This window comes from Serinus canaria, chromosome 22 (assembly GCF_022539315.1).
Source record: "Serinus canaria isolate serCan28SL12 chromosome 22, serCan2020, whole genome shotgun sequence".
Classification (NCBI taxonomy): Eukaryota; Metazoa; Chordata; class Aves; order Passeriformes; family Fringillidae; genus Serinus; species Serinus canaria.
In genome coordinates this window covers 3353747-3374687 of record NC_066335.1, presented here as the reverse complement: position 1 = coordinate 3374687, position 20941 = coordinate 3353747, and the positions used below count along the sequence as shown (strand labels likewise).

The window sequence follows — 20941 nt, the reverse complement described above, 5'->3', positions numbered from 1 at the left end:
TCTCCTGGTGATCCCAAGTATTTTCCCTCTGCTTTCCCAGTATTCTGAGGCGGTTTTCCCTCTCCCCGTGTTCCCAAGGGTTTTTCCTGTGCTCTCCCACTGTTCCCAAGGGTTTTTCCTGTGCTCTCCCAGTGTTCCCAAGGGTTTTTCCTGTGCTCTCCCAGTGTTCCCAAGGGTTTTTCCCTCTCCTGGTGACCCCAAGGGTTTTTCCCTGCTCACCCTGCACTTTCCCAATGCTCCCAAGTGTTTTTCCCACATTCTCCTGGTATTCCCAAGTGTTTTCCCCATGCTCTCCCCATGTTCCCAAGGGTTTTTCTTGTGCCCTCCAAGTGTTCCCAAGAGCTTTTCCCTCTCCTGGTCTTCTCAAGTATTTTTCCCTGCTCACCCTGCGCTTTCCTGGGGTTCCCAAGGGTTTTTCCCATGCTCTCCCCATTTTCCAAGGGTTTTTCCCTCTCCCTGTGTTCCCAAGGGTTTTTCCTGTGCTCTCCAGATGTTCCCAAGTCCTTTTCCCTTTCCCAGTGTTCCCTGCTCACCCTGTGCTCTCCTGGGGATCCCAAGGGTTTTTCCCCATGCTCTCCCCATGTTCCCAGGTGTTTTCCCTCTGCTCTCCCCATGTTCCCAAAGGGTTTTTCCATGCTCTTCCCGTGTTCCCAAGGGTTTTTCCCTCTCCTGGTATTCCCAAGTCTTTTCCCCACACTCTCTCAGTTATCCCAAGGGTTTTCCCCATGCTCTCCCCGTGTTCCCAAGGGTTTTTCCCCTCTCCCCAAGTTCCCAAGGGGTTTTTCCATGCTCTTCCCGTGTTCCCAAGGATTTTTCCCTCTCCTGGTGATCCCAAAGGTTTTTCCCTGCTCACCCTGCACTTTCCCAATGTTCCCAAGTGTTTTTCCCATGTTCTCTTGGTGATCCCAAGGTGATCCCCTCTCCCAGTGATCCCAAGGGTTATTCCCATGCCCTCCAAGTGTTCCCAAGGGGTTTTCCCTCTCCTGGTATTCCCAAGTCTTTTCCCCACGCTCTCTCAGTTATCCCAAGGGTTTTCCCTGTGCTCTCCCCATCTTCCCAAGGGTTTTCCCCCATGTACTCCTCATGTTCCCAAGTGTTTTTCCCATGCTCTCCTGGTGTTCCCAAGGGCTTTTCCTGTGCTCTCCCTGTGATCCCGAGTGCTTTTCTCCTCTCCCAGAGTTCCCAAGGGTTTTCCCCTCTCCCAGAGTTCCCAGGTATTTTTCCCTCTCCTGCTCACCCCTTGTTCTCCTGGTGTTCCCAAGGGTTTTCCCCATGCTCTTCCCATTTTCCAAGGGTTTTTCCCACACTCTCCCCATGTTCCAAGGCTTTTTCCCTCTCCCAGTGTTCCCAAGGTTTATTCCCAAGCCCTCCCAGTGTTCCCAAGGGTTTTCCCCTTGCTCTCCTGGTGTTCCCAAGGGTAATCCCCAAGCTCTCCCAGTGTTCCCAAGGGTTATTCTCAGTATTCCCAAGGGTTTTTCCCCTGCTCTCCCTGTGTTCCCAAGTGTTATTCCCAGTATTCTCAGATGTTCTCCCCCTCCTGCTGACCCCCTGCTCTCCTGGTGTTCCCAAGTGTTATTCCCAGTGTTCCCAAGTGTTATTCCCAATATTCCCAGGTGTTTTCCCTCTCCTGGTGTTCCCAAGGGTTATTCCCAGTGTTCCCAAGTGTTATTCCCAGTATTCCCAGGTGTTTTCCCCTCCTGCTGACCCCCTGCTCTCCCGGTGTTCCCAAGGGTTATTCCCAGTGTTCCCAGGTGTTTTCCCCCCTGCTCTGCCAGTGTTCCCAAGGGTTATTCCCAGTGTTCCCAGGTGTTTTCCCCCCTGCTCTCCCGGTGTTCCCAAGGGTTATTCCCAGTGTTCCCAAGGGTTATTCCCAGTATTCCCAGGTGTTTTTCCCCCCTGCTGACCCCCTGCTCTCCCGTGCCCTCTCCAGGTGGTTCCTTCAGCGAGGAGACGGAGCAGAAGTTCGACCACCCCCGGGCACTCACAAACCACCTCCTCTCTGCCCGGTAGAATTCCCACTAATTTAAGGAAGCCAGGACTGCTGCTCCGGCCCTTCCCGAACCACTGCACCCCAGGAGCCTCCCCCAGACTCGGAATTCCCGAAGAATCCTCTCCCTCCCGGCTCAGGTGCTCAGCCCCCCCTGCAGTTCCAGCTCTGCTCAGCTCCAGCTCTCCACCATCCCAAAGGTTTCTCCCGGGTTTTGCAGCGCTCCTCGCCTCAGGCTGGCTGCCAGCCCCCCCAGAGTGCCTTTGTCCTGCCATTCCCAAATTCCCTGGGAATTCCCAGCCCTTCTCCACTCCCAGTGCCTGCTGGTGCTGCTGCTTCCTGCGCTCCTCAGCACCGGCTCCGGGTCAGCCGGCAGGAGGAAAGGGAAAATTGAAAAGGAAAAACAGGAAAACAGGAGAAGGAGCAGAACAGCCAAAAGCGGAATTTAATCCTGCAGTGAAACCTCGTATCCGGCAACGGCCACGGCCCGGAGGGGAGAGAACGTGGAATGAGGAATCCCACTGGGAATCCCACAGGGAATCTCACAGGGAATTTCAACTTCACTGGGAATCCCACTGGGAATCTCACAGGGAATCTCAATCTCACAGGGAATTCCACAGGGAATCCACAGGGAATTTCAATTTCACAGGGAATTCCACTGGGAATTCCACTGGGAATTCCACAGGGAATCTCAATCTCACAGGGAATTCCACAGGGAATCCCACAGGGAATCCCACTGGGAATCCCACTGGGAATCCCACAGGGAATCTCAATCTCACAGGGAATTCCACAGGGAATCCCACTGGGAATCCCACTGGGAATTTCAATTTCACAGGGAATCCCACAGGGAATCTCACTGGGAATCCCACAGGGAATTTCAACTTCACTGGGAATCCCACTGGGAATCTCACAGGGAATCTCAATCTCACAGGGAATTCCACAGGGAATCCCACAGGGAATTCCACAGGGAATTCCACTGGGAATTCCACTGGGAATTCCACAGGGAATCTCATATAGAATTTCAACTTCACAGGGAATTTAATATGGAATTTCAATTTCAAAGAGAATTCCACAGGGAATTTAATATGGAATTTCAATTTCACAGGGAATTTCATATGGAATTTCAATTTCACAGGGAATTTCATATAGAATCCTCACAGGGAATTTTAATTTCAAAGAGAATTTCACTGGGAATTTCAATTTCACATGGAATCTCCCAGGGAACCCGAGCTCCCTGAAGTGTCCCAGAACTCAGCAGATTCCCAGGGATGAATTCCCAGGCTGGGAATTCCCATCCCTCAGGACTCCTCCACCCTCCAGCTGCCGTGCCCATCCAAGAATCCCCTCCTGCCTGGAAATTCCATCTTTTTTCCCAAGGATGGATGATCCTTGTGCCCCCTGCAGAGGGAATTCCTGCCCCTCACCCCCAGGGATCTGCTCCCGTGGGAATTCCCGGTTCTCTTTGCTACAGAGCTCCAATAAAACCCTTTTCCCAGGGAAAACAACAAAAATAAATCACTTCAGGAGCCCTGGGTGGATTTTCTCCTCACCATTTCTGGAAGTTTGGGGGTTTTCCCCCCTCTCCTGCAATCAGAGTCACCTGGAATTCCAGGGAATCCCAAACTTCCCCCAAATCCCCAAACTGCAGGAATATTTCCAATCTTTGTCGTTCCTCCGGTGCTCCAGAGGGCGGCTGGCCAAGGGTTGGAACTCCTGGCAATTGGAAAATTCCAGTTTTCCCTCAGAATTCCAGACTGGAGCAGGAGCAGAGCCTGGAATGGGGTTGGGAGCTCACTTTGAACCCAGCACAGGCAAATTCCAGAGGTTTTTTTATTTCCCTCATGAGCAGATCCCAACTTTCCTCACCAACAGGGATTTGGAGCTCTGCCAATAAGGAAAGAATTCCCCAGAACTTGGATTTGCTGCCTGTCATTTTCCTGGGATCTCTGAACAGCAACACCACAACAAACTCGGAACAGATCCCTCAACTCCCGCCTTGCCCTGGGAATTTTGGTCCCAAAAAAATCCCAATTCCCTCATCCATGCCTGGTTTGGCTTGGGAAGCAGAGCAGGAATAGGGAATGAAGGAACCCCCCCTGGTTCCTGAAATTCCAGCACTCCCAGGGCTCCACAAAAACCCCCAAAAAAATCAAGAATTCCCATTCCCAACGTCCCTGCAGCCCCCCCCTGCTCCGCAGGAATTCCCCTGGGGGGGTTTTTTGGGATCATTCCAAGGATTCTGCCTGGAATTCTTCACTGCCTGGGGGCTCCTGCTGCCGCTGCCTCCAGCCCAGGGCGTGGGACACGATTCTCCTGGCCACGGCCGAGTCCGTCTGCGGCCTCTCCTTGCCCACCTGCAGCAGCTCTGGGGGAATTAAAATCATCCCGATTATTTCCCCACCTGGGGCCTGCCCAGGCACAAATTCCTGCTTAAACCCCAAAAATCAGCTTTTTCCCCTCGTTTTTGGACAGCCAATCTCGCTGTCTCCGTGGGTAAATTGGGTTTTTGTTGTTGTTCGGGGTGATGGAATTCCAGTTTTTCCACTTGTTTGGGCACCACAAAGGTTCAGGGCTCTTCTGCCGTGTGGGAAAATTGTTCCCCTGTCCTATTCCAGGAATTATTCCTGGCAAAATTCCCAAAAATTCACAAAAAATCCCAAAAAGCACAAAAATGTGCCAAAAAATGCCAAAAAATTCCTAAAAAGGGCCAAAAGGCCCAAAAAGGGCCAAAATTAAAAAAATTTCCAAAAATCTCCAAAAATTTCCAAAAATCCCCCAAAATCCCCCAAAATCCCCCAAAATCCACAAAAATTCACAAAAATTCACAAAAATTTACAAAAAAATCACAAAAAATTCACAAAAAATTCACAAAAAATTCACAACATTCCCAATCCCTTTCCAAGCCTGGAAAAACCCAAAGCAATTTATCCATTTCTCCAGCTGGAACTCCTCAAAACCAGCTGCCCAAATCCTTGGAAAATAAAGAATAAATCTGCATTCTAAATGAAATTTGGATATTTCTGACCATTTGGGAAGCCCCTGGGTCAGAGTCCTCCATTTCTTGGATTGCTGCAATTCCATCAGCAAAGAATTCCACCAAAATTCCACCAAAATTCCACCAAAATTCAGATTTGGGGATTAATTAATTAATCCTTCATCAATCTGAAGTTGACACAGCAACTTGGTTTGGGTTTTCCAGGAGTTTCATTCATTAAGGGGGAAAAAAAAAAATAATTAAAAATAAAATTTTAAAAGAGGCACTGTCAGCTAATGAAAATCCAAATTTGTGTTTGGAAAATTATCAACTGAAACTGGGTAGGAACAGGATTAATGTTGGATTATGAATTGATAATAAATAATTAATTAAAAATGATTGCATTTGAATTTAACCTGATTCAGAAGAGTGAATAAATGAGAATACAGGTGGAGGGGAGATGCAAATAAAGCAAATTTTTGGGTTTTTCCTTCAAACCCAGCGGTGCTGAACCTCAGGAATTGGTCCCTGTGAGGATCAAAATTGGAATTTCCTTTTGGAATTTTATCCTGCCTGCAGTGAGCTGGGAAAAGCCAGGAATTGTTGGTTCAGAGCCTCTGCTGCTGCTGAGGGCGGTGGCTTTGCTTTCCTGTGGCGACTGGAAACTGATCCATGGGATTGAAAACCAATCAATCACCAATAATCAATCACCAATAATCAATCAATAATCAATAACCAATGATCAATCAATGGATGTTCACGGCTCAGCTTCACCATTTCTCCTTCCTGAATAAAACTCTGCCAACCACACGAGTGGGTTTGTCTCCTTTGGATCACCAGGGGGAGGGGGAAGAGAAAATTCCTGGGGGGATTTAATGCCCCCAAAAAAATCCCAATTCCAGCTCAACCCTTCCCCTTCCAGCTGCCCCAAAGAGCAGCAAATTGCACCCAAAAAAAAAAAAAGAAATTAAATTAAATTAAATCTGAACTCCAGCAAAATTCCACAGCACAGCTCAGTGCCGGGAAATCCAACAAAAACCCAACCAGAAAGGAAAACGATCGGTCCTGAAATTCCTCAGGAGTTTGGCAGGGGCACCACCAGGAGAGGGAAGGGCAGGAATGGGGGGGATTAGGGGATTCCAGGGGGATTGGGGTGGGTTTAAGGAATTCCAGGAGAAAGGGGGTGGGTTTAGGGAATTCCAGGGGGATTGGGGGGGTTAGGGAGTTCCAGGGGGATTTGGGGTGGGTTTAGGGAATTCCAGGGAATTGGGGGTGGGTTTAGGGAGTTCCAGGGGGATTGAAGGGGGTTTAGGGAATTCCAGGGGATCTGGGGTGGGGGTTAGGGAATTCCAGGGGGATTTGGGGGTGGGTTTAGAGAATTCCAGGGATTGGGGGCGTTACGGAATTCCAGGGGGACTGAAGGGGGTTAGGGAGTTACAGGGAGATTTGGGGTGGGTTTAGGGAATTCCAGGAAGATTTGGGGAGGGTTATGGAATTCCAGGGATTTGGGGATGGTTTAGGGAATTCCAGGAAGATTTGGGGGTGGGTTATGGAATTCCAGGGGGATCTGGGGAGGGTTAGGGGATTCCAGGGGATCTGGGGAGGGGTTTAGGGAGTTCCAGGGGGATTGAAAGGGGTTAGGGAATTCCAGGGGATCTGGGGTGGGTCAGGGAGTTCCAGGGGGATCTGGGGAGGGTTAGGGAATTCCAGGGGATCTGGGGAGGGTTTAGGGAATTCCAGGGGATCTGGGGAGGGTTAGGGAATTCCAGGGGATCTGGGGAGGGTTAGGGAATTCCAGGGGATCTGGGGATGGTTTAGGGAATTCCAGGGGATCTGGGGAGGGTTAGGGAGTTCCAGGGGGATCTGGGGAGGGTTTAGGGAGTTCCAGGAGGATCTGGGGAGGGTTAGGGAATTCCAGTGGCTCTGGGGATGGTTTAGGGAATTCCAGGAGGGGCTGGGGAGGGTTAGGGAATTCCAGTGGCTCTGGGGATGGTTTAGGGAATTCCAGGGGATCTGGGGAGGGTTAGGGAATTCCAGGGGCTCTGGGGAGGGTTAGGGAATTCCAGGGGATCTGGGGAGGGTTTAGGGAATTCCAGGAGGGGCTGGGGAGGGTTAGGGAGTTCCAGGGGGATTTGGGGATGGTTTAGGTAATTCCAGTGGCTCTGGGGAGGGTCAGGGAATTGCAGGAGGGGCTGGGGGGCGGTGCCTCACTGGGTCTCTGCAGGGCCTTGAGCCTGGCCTGGGGGCTGGCGTGGAGCAGCGGCCGCAGCTTCAGGCAGGGGTAGCGCCGGGCCAGGGCCTGCGAGGCTGCAGGGACACAAAAAGGGCCGGAATTAACCCCAAATCCCAGCCTGGATCTGCTGCTCTCAGACTGCTCTGCCCGCCCTGGCACGGCCTGACCCCCAGAGATCCCTGCTCCCAACCCCATCCCTGGGGAATGGAGGGGTTGGGATGGACGGGAATTGTGAGAGATGGGCTGGGCTGGGGCTCAGGGAGAGAAACTGGGAGAGGGTGGGAAAAAGTGTGGGCTGGAAGGAATTCAGTATGGAAAACCAGTTCAGGGTGGGAAAAAAGGTTTGGCATGGAGGGAAAAGCTTAGGATGGGAAAAGAAGTTTAGGATGGAAGAAGTTTAGTGTGGAAAAAGTTCAGGATGGAGGAAAAAGAATTTTTTAGTGTGGAGGAAAAAGTTTAAAATGGAAATAAAAGTCTGGCATGGAAAAAAAAGTTTAGCATGGAGGGAAAAGTCTGGCATGGAGGGAAAAGTCTGGCATGGAGGGAAAAGTTTAGTAGGGAAAAAGAAGTTTAGGATGGGAAAGTTTAGGATGGAGGAAAAAGAAGTTTTTAGTGTGGATGAAAAAGTTTCAAATGGAAATAAAAGTTTAGCATGGAAAAAAAAGTTTAGCATGGAGGGAAAGGTTTGGCATGGAGGGAAAGGTTTAGGATGGGAAAAGAAGTTTAGGATGGGAAAGTTTTGGATGGAAGAAAAAGTTTAGGATGGAAGAAGTTTAGTGTGGAAAAAGTTCAGGATGGAAGAAAAAGTTTAGGATGGAGGAAAAAGCTTAGTAGGGAAAAAGAAGTTTAGGATGGAAGAAAAAGTTCAGGATGGAGGAAAAAGAAGTTTAGAGTGGAGGAAAAAGTTAGGATGGGAAAGTTATTAAGGAAAAAGAAGTTTAGGAGGAAGACAAAGTTCAGGAAGAAGAAGTTTAGTGTGGGAAAAAGTTTCAGGATGGAGGAAAAAGAAGTTTTTAGTGTGGGAGAAGAAAGTTTAAAATGGAAATAAAAGTTGGCATAAAAAAAAGTTTGGCATGGAGGGAAAAGTTTGGCAAGGAGGGAAAAGTTTAGGATGGGAAAAGAAGTTAGGATGGGAAAGTTTAGGATGGAAGAAAAAGTTTAAAATGGAAATAAAAGTTTAGCATGGAAAAAAAAGTTTAGTATGAAGGGAAAGAAGTTTAGGATGGGAAAAGAAAGTTAGGATGGAGGTTAGGATGGAAGAAGAAGTTTAAGTGGGAAAAAAGTGTGGAAAAAGTCGGAGGAGAAAAGTTTAGGATGGAGGAAAAAGCTTAGTAGGGAAAAAGAAGTTTAGGATGGAAGAAAAAGTTCAGGATGGAGGAAAAAGAAGTTTAGTGTGGAGGGAAAAGTTTAGGATGGGAAAGTTTATTAAGGAAAAAGAAGTTTAGGATGGAAGACAAAGTTCAGGATAGAAGAAGTTTAGTGTGGAAAAAGTTCAGGATGGAGGAAAAAGAAGTTTTTAGTGTGGAGAGAAAAGTTTAAAATGGAAATAAAAGTTTAGCATAAAAAAAAGTTTGGCATGGAGGGAAAAGTTTGGCAAGGAGGGAAAAGTTTAGGATGGGAAAAGAAGTTTAGGATGGGAAAGTTAGTGAGGAGAAGAAAAAGTTTTAAAATGGAAATAAAAGTTTAGCATGGAAAAAAAAGTTTAGTATGAAGGGAAAAAGTTTAGGATGGGAAAAGAAGTTTAGGATGGGAAAGTTTAGGATGGAAGAAAAAGTTCAGGATGGAGGAAAAAGTTTAAGATGGGAAAAACAAGATTGAGTATGGAAGAAGAAGTTTAGTATGGAGGAAAAACTTGTATGGAAAAAAAGTTTAGTGTGGAGAGAAAGTATTTTGGTGGAAAAAGTTGAGGATGGAAAAAATTTTTAATATGGAAGAAGTTCAGTATGGAAAAAAAATGTTTAGGATGGAAGAAAAAGTTTAATATGGAAAAAGTTTAATGTGGAAAAAAAGGTTTAATATGGAAGAAGAAGATTAGTGTGGAGGAAAAATCTAAGTATGGAAGAAAAAGTTTAGAATGGAAAAAAAGTTCAGTGTAGAACAAAAAGTTCAGTATGGAAGAAAAAGTTTAATGTGGAAAAAAAGTTCAGTGTGGAAGGAAAAGGTCAGGATGGAAAAAGTTTGGGATGGAAGGAAAAGTTGAGTGTGGAAGAGTTTGGTGTGGAAAAAGTTGAGTGTGGAAAAGTTTGGGGTTTTAGTGTGGAAGAGTTGAGTGTGGAAAAATTTGGGGGTTTCTGGTGTGAAAAAGCTGAGTGTGGAAGAGTTTGGGGTTTTTTGGTGTGGAAAAAGTTGAGTGTGGAAAAATTTGGGGTTTTTGGGGTGGAAGAGTTGAGTGTGGAAAAGTTTGGGGTGTTTGGGTGGAAGAGTTTGGGGTGTTTGGGGTGGGGGTTGGCAGGAGACAAGCGGGAGGACTCGGTGCCCTGTCTGATCCCCCCTGTCTGATCCCCCCTGTCTGATCCCCCCTGTCTGATCCCCCCGTCTGTCCCCCTGCCCATTTCCTGCAGTGCTGGGGCACAGGGGGCTCATCAGACAGAGCCCCAGGGCAGGGGGGGACAGACAGACAGACGGGGGTTACTGGGAGGGAGGTGGGAATAAAAACCATCCCAAGAGTTCATTGGGCAAAAACAGCTTCAAAACCTCTTTAAAATGGGGACTTTTGGTGCCTCCTCTGTGCACACTGGGCTGAGCTGAGCCAGAGGGCTGGGCTTTGAGGGAGGGGAAAATAAACAACAGCCTGCAGGGCAAAACCCCAAATCCCAAAATCCCAAAATCCCAAAAACCCCAAAACCCCCAAAAGCCCAAAAAGCCCCAAAAACCCCAAAAAACCCCAAAAACCCCCAAAATCCCCAAAAGTCCCAAAAAGCCCCAAAACCCCAAAAAACCCCAAAACCCCAAAAATCCCCAAAACCCCAAAAACCCCAAAAATCCCCAAAACCCCAAAAATCCCCCAAAATCCCAAAAACCCCCATCCAGCCCTCATTCATTCCTACCACAGAACTCTTCAAAGAGCTCCCCATCAAAAAAAAAAAACCCAAAAAACCCAAAAAAACCCCCAAAGAAAGCACAAAAAAAGCATAAAATAGCACAAAATAAAATAAATGAAATTAAAATAAACCAAAACTAAAAAAAAAAAACCACAATAAAAATAAAATAAAATTTAAATGAAAGAAAAATTAAAAGAAATTAAAATAAACTAAATAAAAATAAATGACATGAAAATAAATGAAATTAAAATAAACTAAAAACACAATAAAAATAAAATAATAAAATAAAGTAAATTTTAAAAAGAAATAAAAAATAAAATTAAATAAATAAAATAAATGAAATTAAAATAAATGACATTAAAATAAAGATACAATAAAATAAAATAAAAATTAAAATAAACCAAAATAAAATAAAATAAAGTAAATTTTAAAAAGAAATAAAAAATAAAATTAAATAAATAAAATAAATGAAATTAAAATAAATGACATGAAAATAAATGAAATTAAAATAAACTAAAAATACAATAAAAATAAAACCAAACCCAACTAAAATAAAATAATGTAAATTTTAAAAATATAGAAAAATTAAAATTAAATACATTAAAATAAATGAAATTATAATAAATGCAATTAAAATAAGCTAAAAAGACAATAAAAATACAATAAAAATAAATAAATAAAATAAAATCAATTAAGGTGAAACAAACTAAAATAAACTAAATAAAAAGAAATGAAATTAAAATAAATGCAATTAAAATAAAAATACAATTAAAAAAAATTTAAAATAAAACCAAAAATACAATAAAAAAATAAATAAAAATGAAAATACAACGCTATGAAATCAATCCCAGAGCTGAGCAGTTCCTGCCCAGGCAGGGGCTGGGAGCTCTGGCTGTGCCTCAGTTTCCCCACCTGAGGAGAGGCTGCTGAAGATGCCCAGGGCGTGAGTCTCATCCACCCACTGGATCCTGAACCCGCCCTCGCTGCAGGGACAGAGAACAAACGGGGTCAGCGGGCAGGGAAAGCAACTCCAGGGATCCCAACAGCTCCAGGGATCCAACCCCAGGGATCCCAACAGCTCCAGGGATCCCAACAGCTCCCAGGGGATCCCAACAGCTCCAGGGATCCAACCCCAGGGATCCCAACAGCTCCAGGGGATCCCAACAGCCCCAGGGGATCCCAACAGCCCCAGGGATCCCAACAGCCCCAGGGATCCCAACAGCCCCAGGGATCCCAACAGCTCCAGGGATCCCAACAGCCCCAGGGATCCAACCCCAGGGATCCCAACAGCCCCAGGGATCCCAACAGCCCCAGGGATCCCAACAGCCCCAGGGGATCCCAACAGCTCCAGGGATCCCAACAGCTCCAGGGATCCCAACAGCTCCAGGGATCCCAACAGCCCCAGGGATCCCAACAGCCCCAGGGGATCCCAACAGCCCCAGGGGATCCCAACAGCTCCAGGGATCCCAACAGCTCCAGGGATCCCAACAGCCCCAGGGATCCCAACAGCCCCAGGGATCCCAACAGCCCCAGGGATCCCAACAGCCCCAGGGGATCCCAACAGCCCCAGGGGATCCCAACAGCCCCAGGGGATCCCAACAGCTCCAGGGATCCCAACAGCTCCAGGGGATCCCAACAGCTCCAGGGATCCCAACAGCCCCAGGGGATCCCAACAGCCCCAGGGATCCCAACAGCCCCAGGGATCCCAACAGCTCCAGGGGATCCAACCCCAGGGATCCCAACAGCTCCAGGGATCCCAACAGCTCCAGGGATCCCAACAGCCCCAGGGATCCCAACAGCCCCAGGGGATCCCAACAGCCCCAGGGGATCCCAACAGCTCCAGGGATCCCAACCCAGGGATCCCAACAGCCCCAGGGGATCCCAGGGATCCCAACAGCCCCAGGGGATCCCAACAGCCCCAGGGATTCCAACAGCCCCAGGGATCCCAACAGCTCCCAGGGGATCCCAACAGCCCCAGGGATCCCAACAGCTCCAGGGATCCCAACAGCCCCAGGGGATCCCAACAGCCCCAGGGGATCCCAGGAGGCTCCCAGGGGTTTTGGGGTTTCCCAAATCACCATTCCCATTTTAGACAAGGAAAGAGCAGGAAAAGAAGGGAAAATGGCATTAAATGGGCTCTGTTCACAAGGTGAAATTCTCCCAGATTCTCCTCCCAAAGCCTCAGTTCCTGGGATGGGCTCCAGCACCAAAATATTGATATTTCTGAAGGGTTTCCCAAGCATGAAAATAAAACCCAAGGGATTTTTGAGGTGATTTTGGGGGAAATCTCCCAAAGAATGGATGGGAATGGGAACTGAGAGCAGGAATTGCAAATATCCAGGGCCTGCCCCACAGATCCCTCCTCCAGCCCTGCCTCCCCCAGAGAGGGGAGAGGAAACCTGAGAGCTCAGTGCAGGGAGAATTGTTTCAACATCATTGAAACAGAAATTTAAACCATTCCATCAGAATTATTCTCTCAGTTTTAAAGAAGAATTTAAATATCATTTTAAAATGTCATTGATTTGGTTTAATTGATCTGGAGAGGAAATTTTTCCGTCTAGTCCAGGAATTATCCCAAGAGAGGGGGAGGAAAACAGAAGAACTGAGCTCTGCCCTCACTGAAGAATTATTTAAATATAAAGAATAATTTCATTTTAAATATAATTAATTTGGTTTAATTGAAGGGATCTGAGGAGGGAATTTTCCCATCCAATCCAGGAATTATCCCAAGAGAGGAAAACAGGGAAAGGAACTCAGAGCTGGACCCAGCTCTGCCTCTAAGCCGAGCTCATCCCCTGAGCTCATCCCCAGGATTTCCCATTTCAGCCCCAGGGCTGAGCCCTTCCCTTGGGAACTGCCAACCAAAAATCTCCAGAAAAGCACCAGAATGGAGCCAGGCTGGGGAGAACGGGGGTGCCACAGCCCAGGAGCAAAGCTGGGCTTTAAACCAGGACTAAGCTACAGGAACAGCCTTTGAGGCACAGAGAGAGGGGAAGGTGAAACTGAAATCCAGAATTTGGGTGCCAGAAATGTGGAGTAAAACTGGGTTTTAAGCCAGGCCTAAACTGCAGGAAAAGCTCCTTTAAAGCACACAGAGAGGGGAAGGTGAAACCAAACTCAGAATTTGGGTGCCACAGCCCTGGAGTAAAACTGAGCTTTAAACCAGGCCTAAACTGCAGGAAAAAGCCCCTGTGAGGCACAAAGAGATGGGAAGGTGAAGCCAAACTCAGAATTTGGGTGCCAGAAACGTAAAGATGGGCTTTAAACCAGGCCTAAACTGCAGGAAAAGCCTTTGAGGCACACACAGAGAGAGGAAGGTGAAATTAAAATTTAGAATTTGTGTTCCAGAAATATAGAGTAAAGCTGGGCTTTAAACCAAGCTTAAACTGCAAGAAAAGCCTTTGAGGCACAGAATGAGGGGAAGGTGAAACTAAAACTCAGAATTTGGGTGCCACAGCCCAGGAGCAAAGCTGGGCTTTAAACCAGGACTAACTGCAGGAAAAGCCCCTGTGAGGAACAGAGAGAGGGGAGGACGAACCCAAAGCCAGGCCTAGGTGCCAGCCCAGGCCTAGGTGCCCCTGCCCTGCTGGCACTCACTGGAACTCAGAGAAGATGCCCAGCCAGGCCTTGGTGCCCCTGCCCTGCTGGCACTCACTGGAACTCAGAGAAGATGCCCAGCCCCAGCTGGCTGTGCCCCTGCCCTGCTGGCACTCACTGGAACTCAGAGAAGATGCCCAGCCCAGGCCTTGGTGCCCCTGCCCTGCTGGCACTCACTGGAACTCAGAGAAGATGCCCAGCCCAGGCTGGCTGTGCCCCTGCCCTGTTGGCACTCACTGGAACTCAGAGAAGATGCCCAGCCCCAGCTGGCCGTGCCCCTGCCCTGCTGGCACTCACTGGAACTCAGAGAAGATGCCCAGCCCAGGCCTTGGTGCCCCTGCCCTGTTGGCACTCACTGGAACTCAGAGAAGATGCCCAGCCCCGGCCTTGGTGCCCCTGCCCTGCTGGCACTCACTGGGACTCAGAGAAGATGCCCAGCCCAGGCCTAGGTGCCCCTGCCCTGTTGGCACTCACTGGAACTCAGAGAAGATGCCCAGCCCCAGCTGGCTGTGCCCCTGCCCTGCTGGCACTCACTGGAACTCAGAGAAGATGCCCAGCCCAGGCTGGCCGTGCCCCTGCCCTGCTGGCACTCACTGGAACTCAGAGAAGATGCCCAGCCCCAGCTGGCTCTGCCCCTGCCCTGCTGGCACTCACTGGAACTCAGAGAAGATGCCCAGCCCAGGCTGGCTGTGCCCCTGCCCTGTGGCACTCACTGGGACTCAGAGAAGATGCCCAGCCCAGGCCTTGGTGCCCCTGCCCTGTTGGCACTCACTGGAACTCAGAGAAGATGCCCAGCCCCGGCCTTGGTGCCCCTGCCCTGCTGGCACTCACTGGGACTCAGAGAAGATGCCCAGCCCAGGCCTTGGTGCCCCTGCCCTGCTGGCACTCACTGGGACTCAGAGAAGATGCCCAGCCCAGGCTGGCCGTGCCCCTGCCCTGCTGGCACTCACTGGAACTCAGAGAAGATGCCCAGCCCAGGCCTTGGTGCCCCTGCCCTGCTGGCACTCACTGGAACTCAGAGAAGATGCCCAGCCCCAGCTGGCTGTGCCCCTGCCCTGCTGGCACTCACTGGAACTCAGAGAAGATGCCCAGCCCAGGCTGGCTGTGCCCCTGCCCTGCTGGCACTCACTGGAACTCAGAGAAGATGCCCAGCCCAGGCTGGCTGTGCCCCTGCCCTGTTGGCACTCACTGGAACTCAGAGAAGATGCCCAGCAGGTCCTCGGTGCGCAGGCTGGGCGCGAAGTCGTAGATCTCGGTGACGTGGCCCAGGTGGCCCTGGCTGAGCTGGCCCTCCCCGCAGCCAGAGCCATCCACGCTGATCCTCTCCACGCTGATCTCCTTCACCGTCAGGTTCCCAACGATCTGGGGAGAGCCAGAGCCAGGATTTAACAACAAGCCAGGCTCAAGTTTCACCCCTTTGAAGCTGGAGGTTCTCTGAGCTGGGTCTCACAAGTTTTTGGAGGTTTATTCCACGCCCAGCTCAGCCACCCTGGTATAAAATCAGCAGGGTGGCTTCTGCTGCAGTGCTGGACACAAAAAGCTTTAAAAAAAGGTAAAATAACAAAACTCCTTACAGAGAAAAACTGATTTAGGTGTGACAGGTTCTCACTCCTGGTAAAACACCTCACAAAAGTGATCAGCTCCTTTGCTCTCTCCATTTTCTAGTGAATTATCTAGGCAGGACTTTTTGATTCCTGCCCACTTGGCAATCTTTAAATCGAAGGTGAAGTCCCCCAGGTGCTATGAAATGTCTTTTTCACCTAATCCAGGAGAGAAATTTCTGGGCTTCTTTCCTTTTTAAGGAGACCAAAGCTAGTCCTGTCACTCAAAAATAAAACCAAAACCAAAACCCAAACCCAAAAAACCAAAAACCAAACCCAAAAAACCAAAACCCAAGTCCAAAAAACCAAAACCCAAGCCCAAAGCCCCGTTCCCACAGCCCCTCAGAGCCCAGACCTCACCTGCAGCCCCAGCTGCACCCCCAGGCCATGGAACCCCTCCCGGGGAGCGCCTCCCTCCCCTCTGTGCCCAGGTTTTGCCCCAGGTTTTGCCCCAGGTTTTGCCCCGGATCACCTCTGCCAGCAGCTCTGCCGTGCAGTCGTCCTCGAGGCCGCTCTGCCTCGTCCCCTCTCTGTCCCCTGCAGCCACATCCTGTCCCCTCCGCAGCGCCTCGGCCACTCCCGAGCCTTCCTCCTCCTCCTCCTCCTCCTTCCCGCCGTGGATCCGCCCCGGATCTCCCCCTGGGAGCAGCTCAGAGGCAGCCAGAGCCTCGGCTGGGCCTTCCAGAACCTTCTGCGGGGGTTTCAGCTCCACCTGCCCAGCGCTGGGGCTGCCCTGGGTGGGCACAGCCTGGGAATCCTGCTGGGCACGGGGAGCCTGGCTGCTCTGGGGGGGCTGGGATGGCAGCGCCGGGGGGGCTGGCACAGCTGGGGCTGGCACAGGTTGGTCTGTCATGGCTGGGTCTGTCACAGCTGGGTTGGTCACAAGCAGGTCTGTCACACCTGGGGCTGGCACAGCTGGGGCTGGCACAGCTGGGGCTGGCACGGGCAGGGCTGTCCTGCTGCCCCCCTGGTTCTCCAATGGCACAGAGCTCCTCCCACACTCTGCCCCTCCGGGATCCCGGCTGGATTCCTTCTCCTCCTGCAGCTCCTGGAGCTCACTGCCCTCTGGAACGATGGCACTGCCAGGGCTCAGAACGATGGCACTGCCAGGGCTCAGCTCCTGCCCTGGATCAATGGCACTGCCAGGGCTCAGCTCCTGCCCTGGATCAATGGCACTGCCAGGGCTCAGCTCCTCCTGCCCTGGATTGATGGCACTGCCCTGGCTTGGCTCCTGCCCTGGATCAATGGCACTGCCGGGGCTTGGCTTCTGTTCTGGATCGATGGCACTGCCAGGGCTCAGATCGATGGCACTGCCAGGGCTCAGAACGATGGCACTGCCAGGGCTCAGAACGATGGCACTGCCAGGGCTCAGCTCCTCCTGCCCAGGATCAATGGCACTGCCAGGGCTCGGCTCCTGCCCAGGATCGATGGCACTGCCAGGGCTCAGAACGATGGCACTGCCCTGGCTCAGCTGCTGCCCAGCCTCGGGGGGCTGTTTGCCATGTGCAGACCCCGGGCACTGGGCACAGTCTCCACCCCGACCCTGCTGCTCCCAGGAACCGCTGCCATTCCCCAGGGGTGGCACATTCCCAGCGCTGCCTTTTCCCGGGCCACCCTCGGGCTCCTGCTGCTTCCCAGGGCCGCCTCCAGCCCTGCCCTGGTCCTGCTGCTCCCGGCTGGAATTCCTGGGGCAGTTTTCACCTCCTGGAGCCGCGGCCCCGTCCCCGGGGCTCTCCCTCTCCCTCCAGTTCTCCTTTTTGCGGCTCCCCCTGGGCACGTACAGGGCTCTCTCCGGCTTCCTCCGGGGCGGCCTGGTGATCCTGCCCGAGCCCACGGTGGCACGGGGACTGTCCCCGTGGGTGTCCCCGGGGTGGCGTGGCCGGGCCCCCCGGCCCCCCCGGCCCCAGGGCTGCGCCGGGCGCTGCGCACGGGCGGGGGCGGTCCCGGCTCTCTGCTCGCTCGAGGTCTCGGTGGGAAGCCTGGGAAGGAGGGGATGGTCAGAGGGGAGCAGGGGGAGAAGCATCAAATTCCCAAAGGGAAATCCTTGGGAGGTGCCATTGGCAATGGAGAACCCGAATGGGACACAGTGACCGTGCCTGATCCGAGGGTTGGAGCCAGGCTGGGAGAGCTGGGAATGCTCCAGGAGCTCCCGAGAGAGCTCAGAGCCCCTTCCAGAGCCTAAGGGGCTCCAGGAGAGCTCAGAGCCCTTTCCAGAGCCTAAAGGGGCTCCAGGAGAGCTGGAGAGGGACTGGGGACAAAGCAGAAGCACCAAATTCCCAAAGGGAAATCCCATGGTTCCTTGGGGTCTGGGAGGTGCCATTGGCAATGGAGAACCCGAATGGGACACAGTGACTGTGCCTGATCCGAGGGCTGGAGCCCCTCTGGAGCCACGCTGGGAGAGCTGGGAATGCTCCAGGAGCTCCAGAGAGAGCTCAGAGCCTGAAGGGCTCCAGGAAAGCTGGAGAGGGACTGGGGACAAGGATGGAGGGACAGGAGCCAGGGAATGGCTCCCAGTGCCAGAGGGCAGGGATGGGTGGGATACGGAGAGGGCTGAGGGGCTGGGCTGGAATTCCCAGAGCAGCTGTGGCTGCCCCTGGATCCCTGGCAGTGCCCATGGCCAGGCTGGACAGGGCTTGGAGCAGCCTGGGACAGTGGGAGGTGTCCCCAGGGGGTGACAAAGGGTGGCACCAGGATGAGTTTCAGGTCCCTCCCAAACCATTCCAGGACTTTGGAGGTTGCCAGCCGGGACCCACGGGAGCACAGCTCACCTGACAGCCGAGTGACAGATGACTGTCCTCCTCCTCCAGCCCTCTCCCACCGAGAAGCTGCTCAGCAGCTCCATGCTCTCCACGGTGCGGTGGATCAGGTACCTGAGGCGGCTGGACAGGGGTGGGAACAGCAGCACTCTGAAAGGAGAGAGGGCTCAGGGTGTCAGGAGGGGATGGGAACGGTGGGAAAACGTCACCACCTCACCCCCAGGTCATTCCCAGCACGGGATTCAAACCAGAAAAAAGGCAGGCAGGACTTGGAGGTATCAAAAGCAGAAATGACTTCTCAGGTTTGCAGATTTTACACATAAATTGGAGTGTGGGCAGGCTGGGAATGCCTGACCCAACCTTGGTCTGGGCTCTCCTTCCTGCTGCATCCACATGGGACAGGCTGGGAAGCACCAGCAGAGAGAGCTCCTGACCCCTCCCTCCCTCTCTCCCAGGCTGAGCCCAATTCCATTTCCCTCCCAGGCTGAGCCCAATTCCATTTCCCTCCCCACAATATCTATCAATTGTTCTGTAACATTTCTAAATCGATATTTATCTCAAAAAATAAAAAAAACACAAATATAAACTACATAAACCTTCTACCAAACTTTAAAATTCCTCCTCAAATCCATTTCCTACATGGAAACCAAGGATGGAAAAATGAACTCCAGGAATGGACCAAGGATGGAGAAATTAACTCCAGGAATGGACCAAGGATGGAGAAATAAACCAAGAATGGAGAAATGAACTCCAGGAATAAACCACGGATGGAGAAATGAACTCCAGGAATGGACCAAGAATGGAGAAATGAACTCCAGGAATAAACCAAGGATGGAGAAATGAACCAAGGATGGAGAAATGAACTCCAGGAATAAACCAAGGATGGAGAAATGAACCAAGGATGGAGAAATGAACTCCACCTGCAATGTCACTGCTGTCACCTGGTTTGTCCCGAGTGTTTGACAACGGCCCAGGGAATTTCTCTGCCAAACATTTTATTAAAAAAGCACTGAAACAAATATTTAAGGTCACAGAGGCTGGCAGGAGCTCAGCTCAGCAGTGCCACCCCCGCTCCTGTCCAGCACCCCGGGCTTGGCCACCCCAAGGGCTCCAGAGGTCACCGGGGTGGGACCAGCTCCGGGTGAACCCAGGACCAGCAGTGGCTGCTGAAAGCCACCAATGGCCACCAAACCCTGCCTGAAGGCGTGACCAGGGGAGGGGATCCCCCACCCCCCCCAGCACCTGGGGCTGCACAGCCAGAGCCCAAAAGCTGCTGCTTTCACCCCAAAACCGCGAGGCAAAGCACGAGCCCAGGTGTGCCTGGTGCTGCCCTGCCCTGGGGGCTGCCCGGGCTCAGGGACAGCTCGGGGACCCACCGGTGGTGCTGGCCCTGCTCCAGGAAGTGCTCCAGCTCCTCCACGATCCTGCCCACGAACTCATCCTCGCTGGGCGACAGGAAAACGCCATCCATGGGGCACAGTGCCAGGGGACAGCCTGCCGGGGGACAGGGACACATGGAGGGACAGGGACACACCTGAGGGACAGGGACAGCCTGCGGGGGACAGGGACACATGGAGGGACAGGGACAGCCTGCCGGGGGACAGGGACACATGGAGGGACAGGGACAGCCTGCTGGGGGACAGGGACAGCCTGCTGGGGGACAGGGACAGCCTGCGGGGGGAGAGGGACACAATGGAGGCTCAGGGACACACCTGAGGGACAGGGACACAATGGAGGGACAGGGACACACCTGGAGGGAAGGACAGGGATGCATATGAAGGGACAGGGACACACGTGGAGGGAGGGACAGGGACACAGCTGGAGGGACAGGGACGCACATGGAAGGACAGTGTAACACCTGGAGGACAGGGGCACACCTGGAGGGAAGGACAGGGACGTATATGAAGGGACAGGGATGCACATGGAGGGAGGGACAGGGGCACACGTGGAGGGACAGGGGCACATGAAGAGAGAGACGGGGACACAGCTGGAGGGACAGGGACGCACATGGACGGACAGGGACGCACGTGGAGGGACAGAGATACAATGGAGGGACAGGGGCACACCTGGAGGGAGGGACAGCTGCCAACCCCCGCCCATGGGTGCCCAGCACCCCCTACAAATCTCACCAGCCCCTCTGCTGGCTCCGTCTGCACCCGCTATCCCCCAGCCCTGGGCACCCCCAAATCCCCCAGCCCTGGGCATCCCCAAATCCCCCAGCCCTGGGCACCCCCAAATCCCCCAGCCCTGGGCATCCCCAAATCCCCCAGCCCTGGGCACCCCCAAATCCCCCAGCCCTGGGCATCCCCAGCCCCCCTGCCCGGCGTTATCCCCTTTCCCGGACACCCCCATCCCGCTCTCTGCATCCCCTGCCCCCCCTTCTCCCAGCGCCACGTGCTGCCTCCTGCCCCCACCACCACCACCACCACCACCATCATCATCTTCATCACGGCCATCCTCACCCCCGAGCCGCCCATCGCCCCCATCCCCGCCCCCGGACCCGCCGCGCCCCCGCTCCCGTCCCCCGGTGTCCCCCCGGCTCCGGCCGCCCCGTCCGGGCTCCCCCTGCGACCTCACCGTCAGGCCCGGCCGAGCAGCGGATGCCGGAGCGGCGCCTGCGCCCGGTTCTGGCTCCTCCCGCCTGGTTCTGGCTCCTCCCGCTCTGTCCTGGTTCGTCCCGCCCGGCCCCGGCTCCTCCCGCTCGATCCCGGCTCCTCCCGCCCGGCCCCGGCTCCTCCCGCTCGATCCCGGC

At 52.4% G+C, this 20941-nt stretch overlaps 2 protein-coding genes across 7 annotated transcripts in view; one reads left to right on the top strand and one right to left on the bottom strand.

The window, feature by feature from the left end:
* The window catches only part of LOXL2 (lysyl oxidase like 2), a 64771-nt gene extending 62631 nt beyond the window's left edge, over window positions 1-2140 (top strand). For all 4 annotated transcript variants that reach the window (XM_050983056.1, XM_050983055.1, XM_050983057.1 and 1 more), the window contains one exon: window positions 1931-2140. In XM_050983056.1, the coding sequence (XP_050839013.1) occupies window positions 1931-2010 (80 nt within the window). In that variant the 3' untranslated portion in view covers window positions 2011-2140. The remainder of the gene's footprint in view (window positions 1-1930) is intronic.
* A 264-nt stretch (window positions 2141-2404) lies between these two features.
* On the bottom strand, window positions 2405-20895 carry R3HCC1 (R3H domain and coiled-coil containing 1). Of its 3 annotated transcripts, none has more exons than XM_050983061.1 (8): window positions 20767-20895; window positions 19566-19683; window positions 18202-18339; window positions 15906-17412; window positions 15022-15194; window positions 11148-11218; window positions 7173-7268; window positions 2405-4352 (listed from the first exon to the last, which is right to left on the bottom strand). In XM_050983061.1, exons 2-8 carry the CDS (start codon window positions 19658-19660, stop codon window positions 4213-4215), a joined length of 2220 nt encoding a protein of 739 aa, XP_050839018.1. In that variant the 5' UTR covers window positions 19661-19683; window positions 20767-20895; the 3' UTR covers window positions 2405-4212. The 3 variants fall into 3 exon arrangements, with proteins under 3 accessions (XP_050839018.1, XP_050839016.1, XP_050839017.1); XM_050983059.1 differs by lacking the exon at window positions 20767-20895 and adding an exon at window positions 20690-20751; XM_050983060.1 differs by lacking the exon at window positions 11148-11218 and having other exon boundaries at window positions 20767-20873.
* Between the last annotated feature and the right edge of the window lie 46 nt (window positions 20896-20941).

Coding starts and splice junctions, on each gene's coding strand:
- R3HCC1 (XM_050983061.1), bottom strand. CDS start 19,660: ATGGATGGCGTTTTCCTGTCGCCCAGCGAGGATGAGTTCGTGGGCAGG. Junction 17,413..18,201: donor ATCTGTCACTCGGCTGTCAG/GTGAGCTGTGCT, acceptor CCTCCTTCCCAG/GCTTCCCACCGAGACCTCGA. Junction 4,353..7,172: donor CAAGGCCCTGCAGAGACCCA/GTGAGGCACCGC, acceptor TAATTCCCCCAG/AGCTGCTGCAGGTGGGCAAG.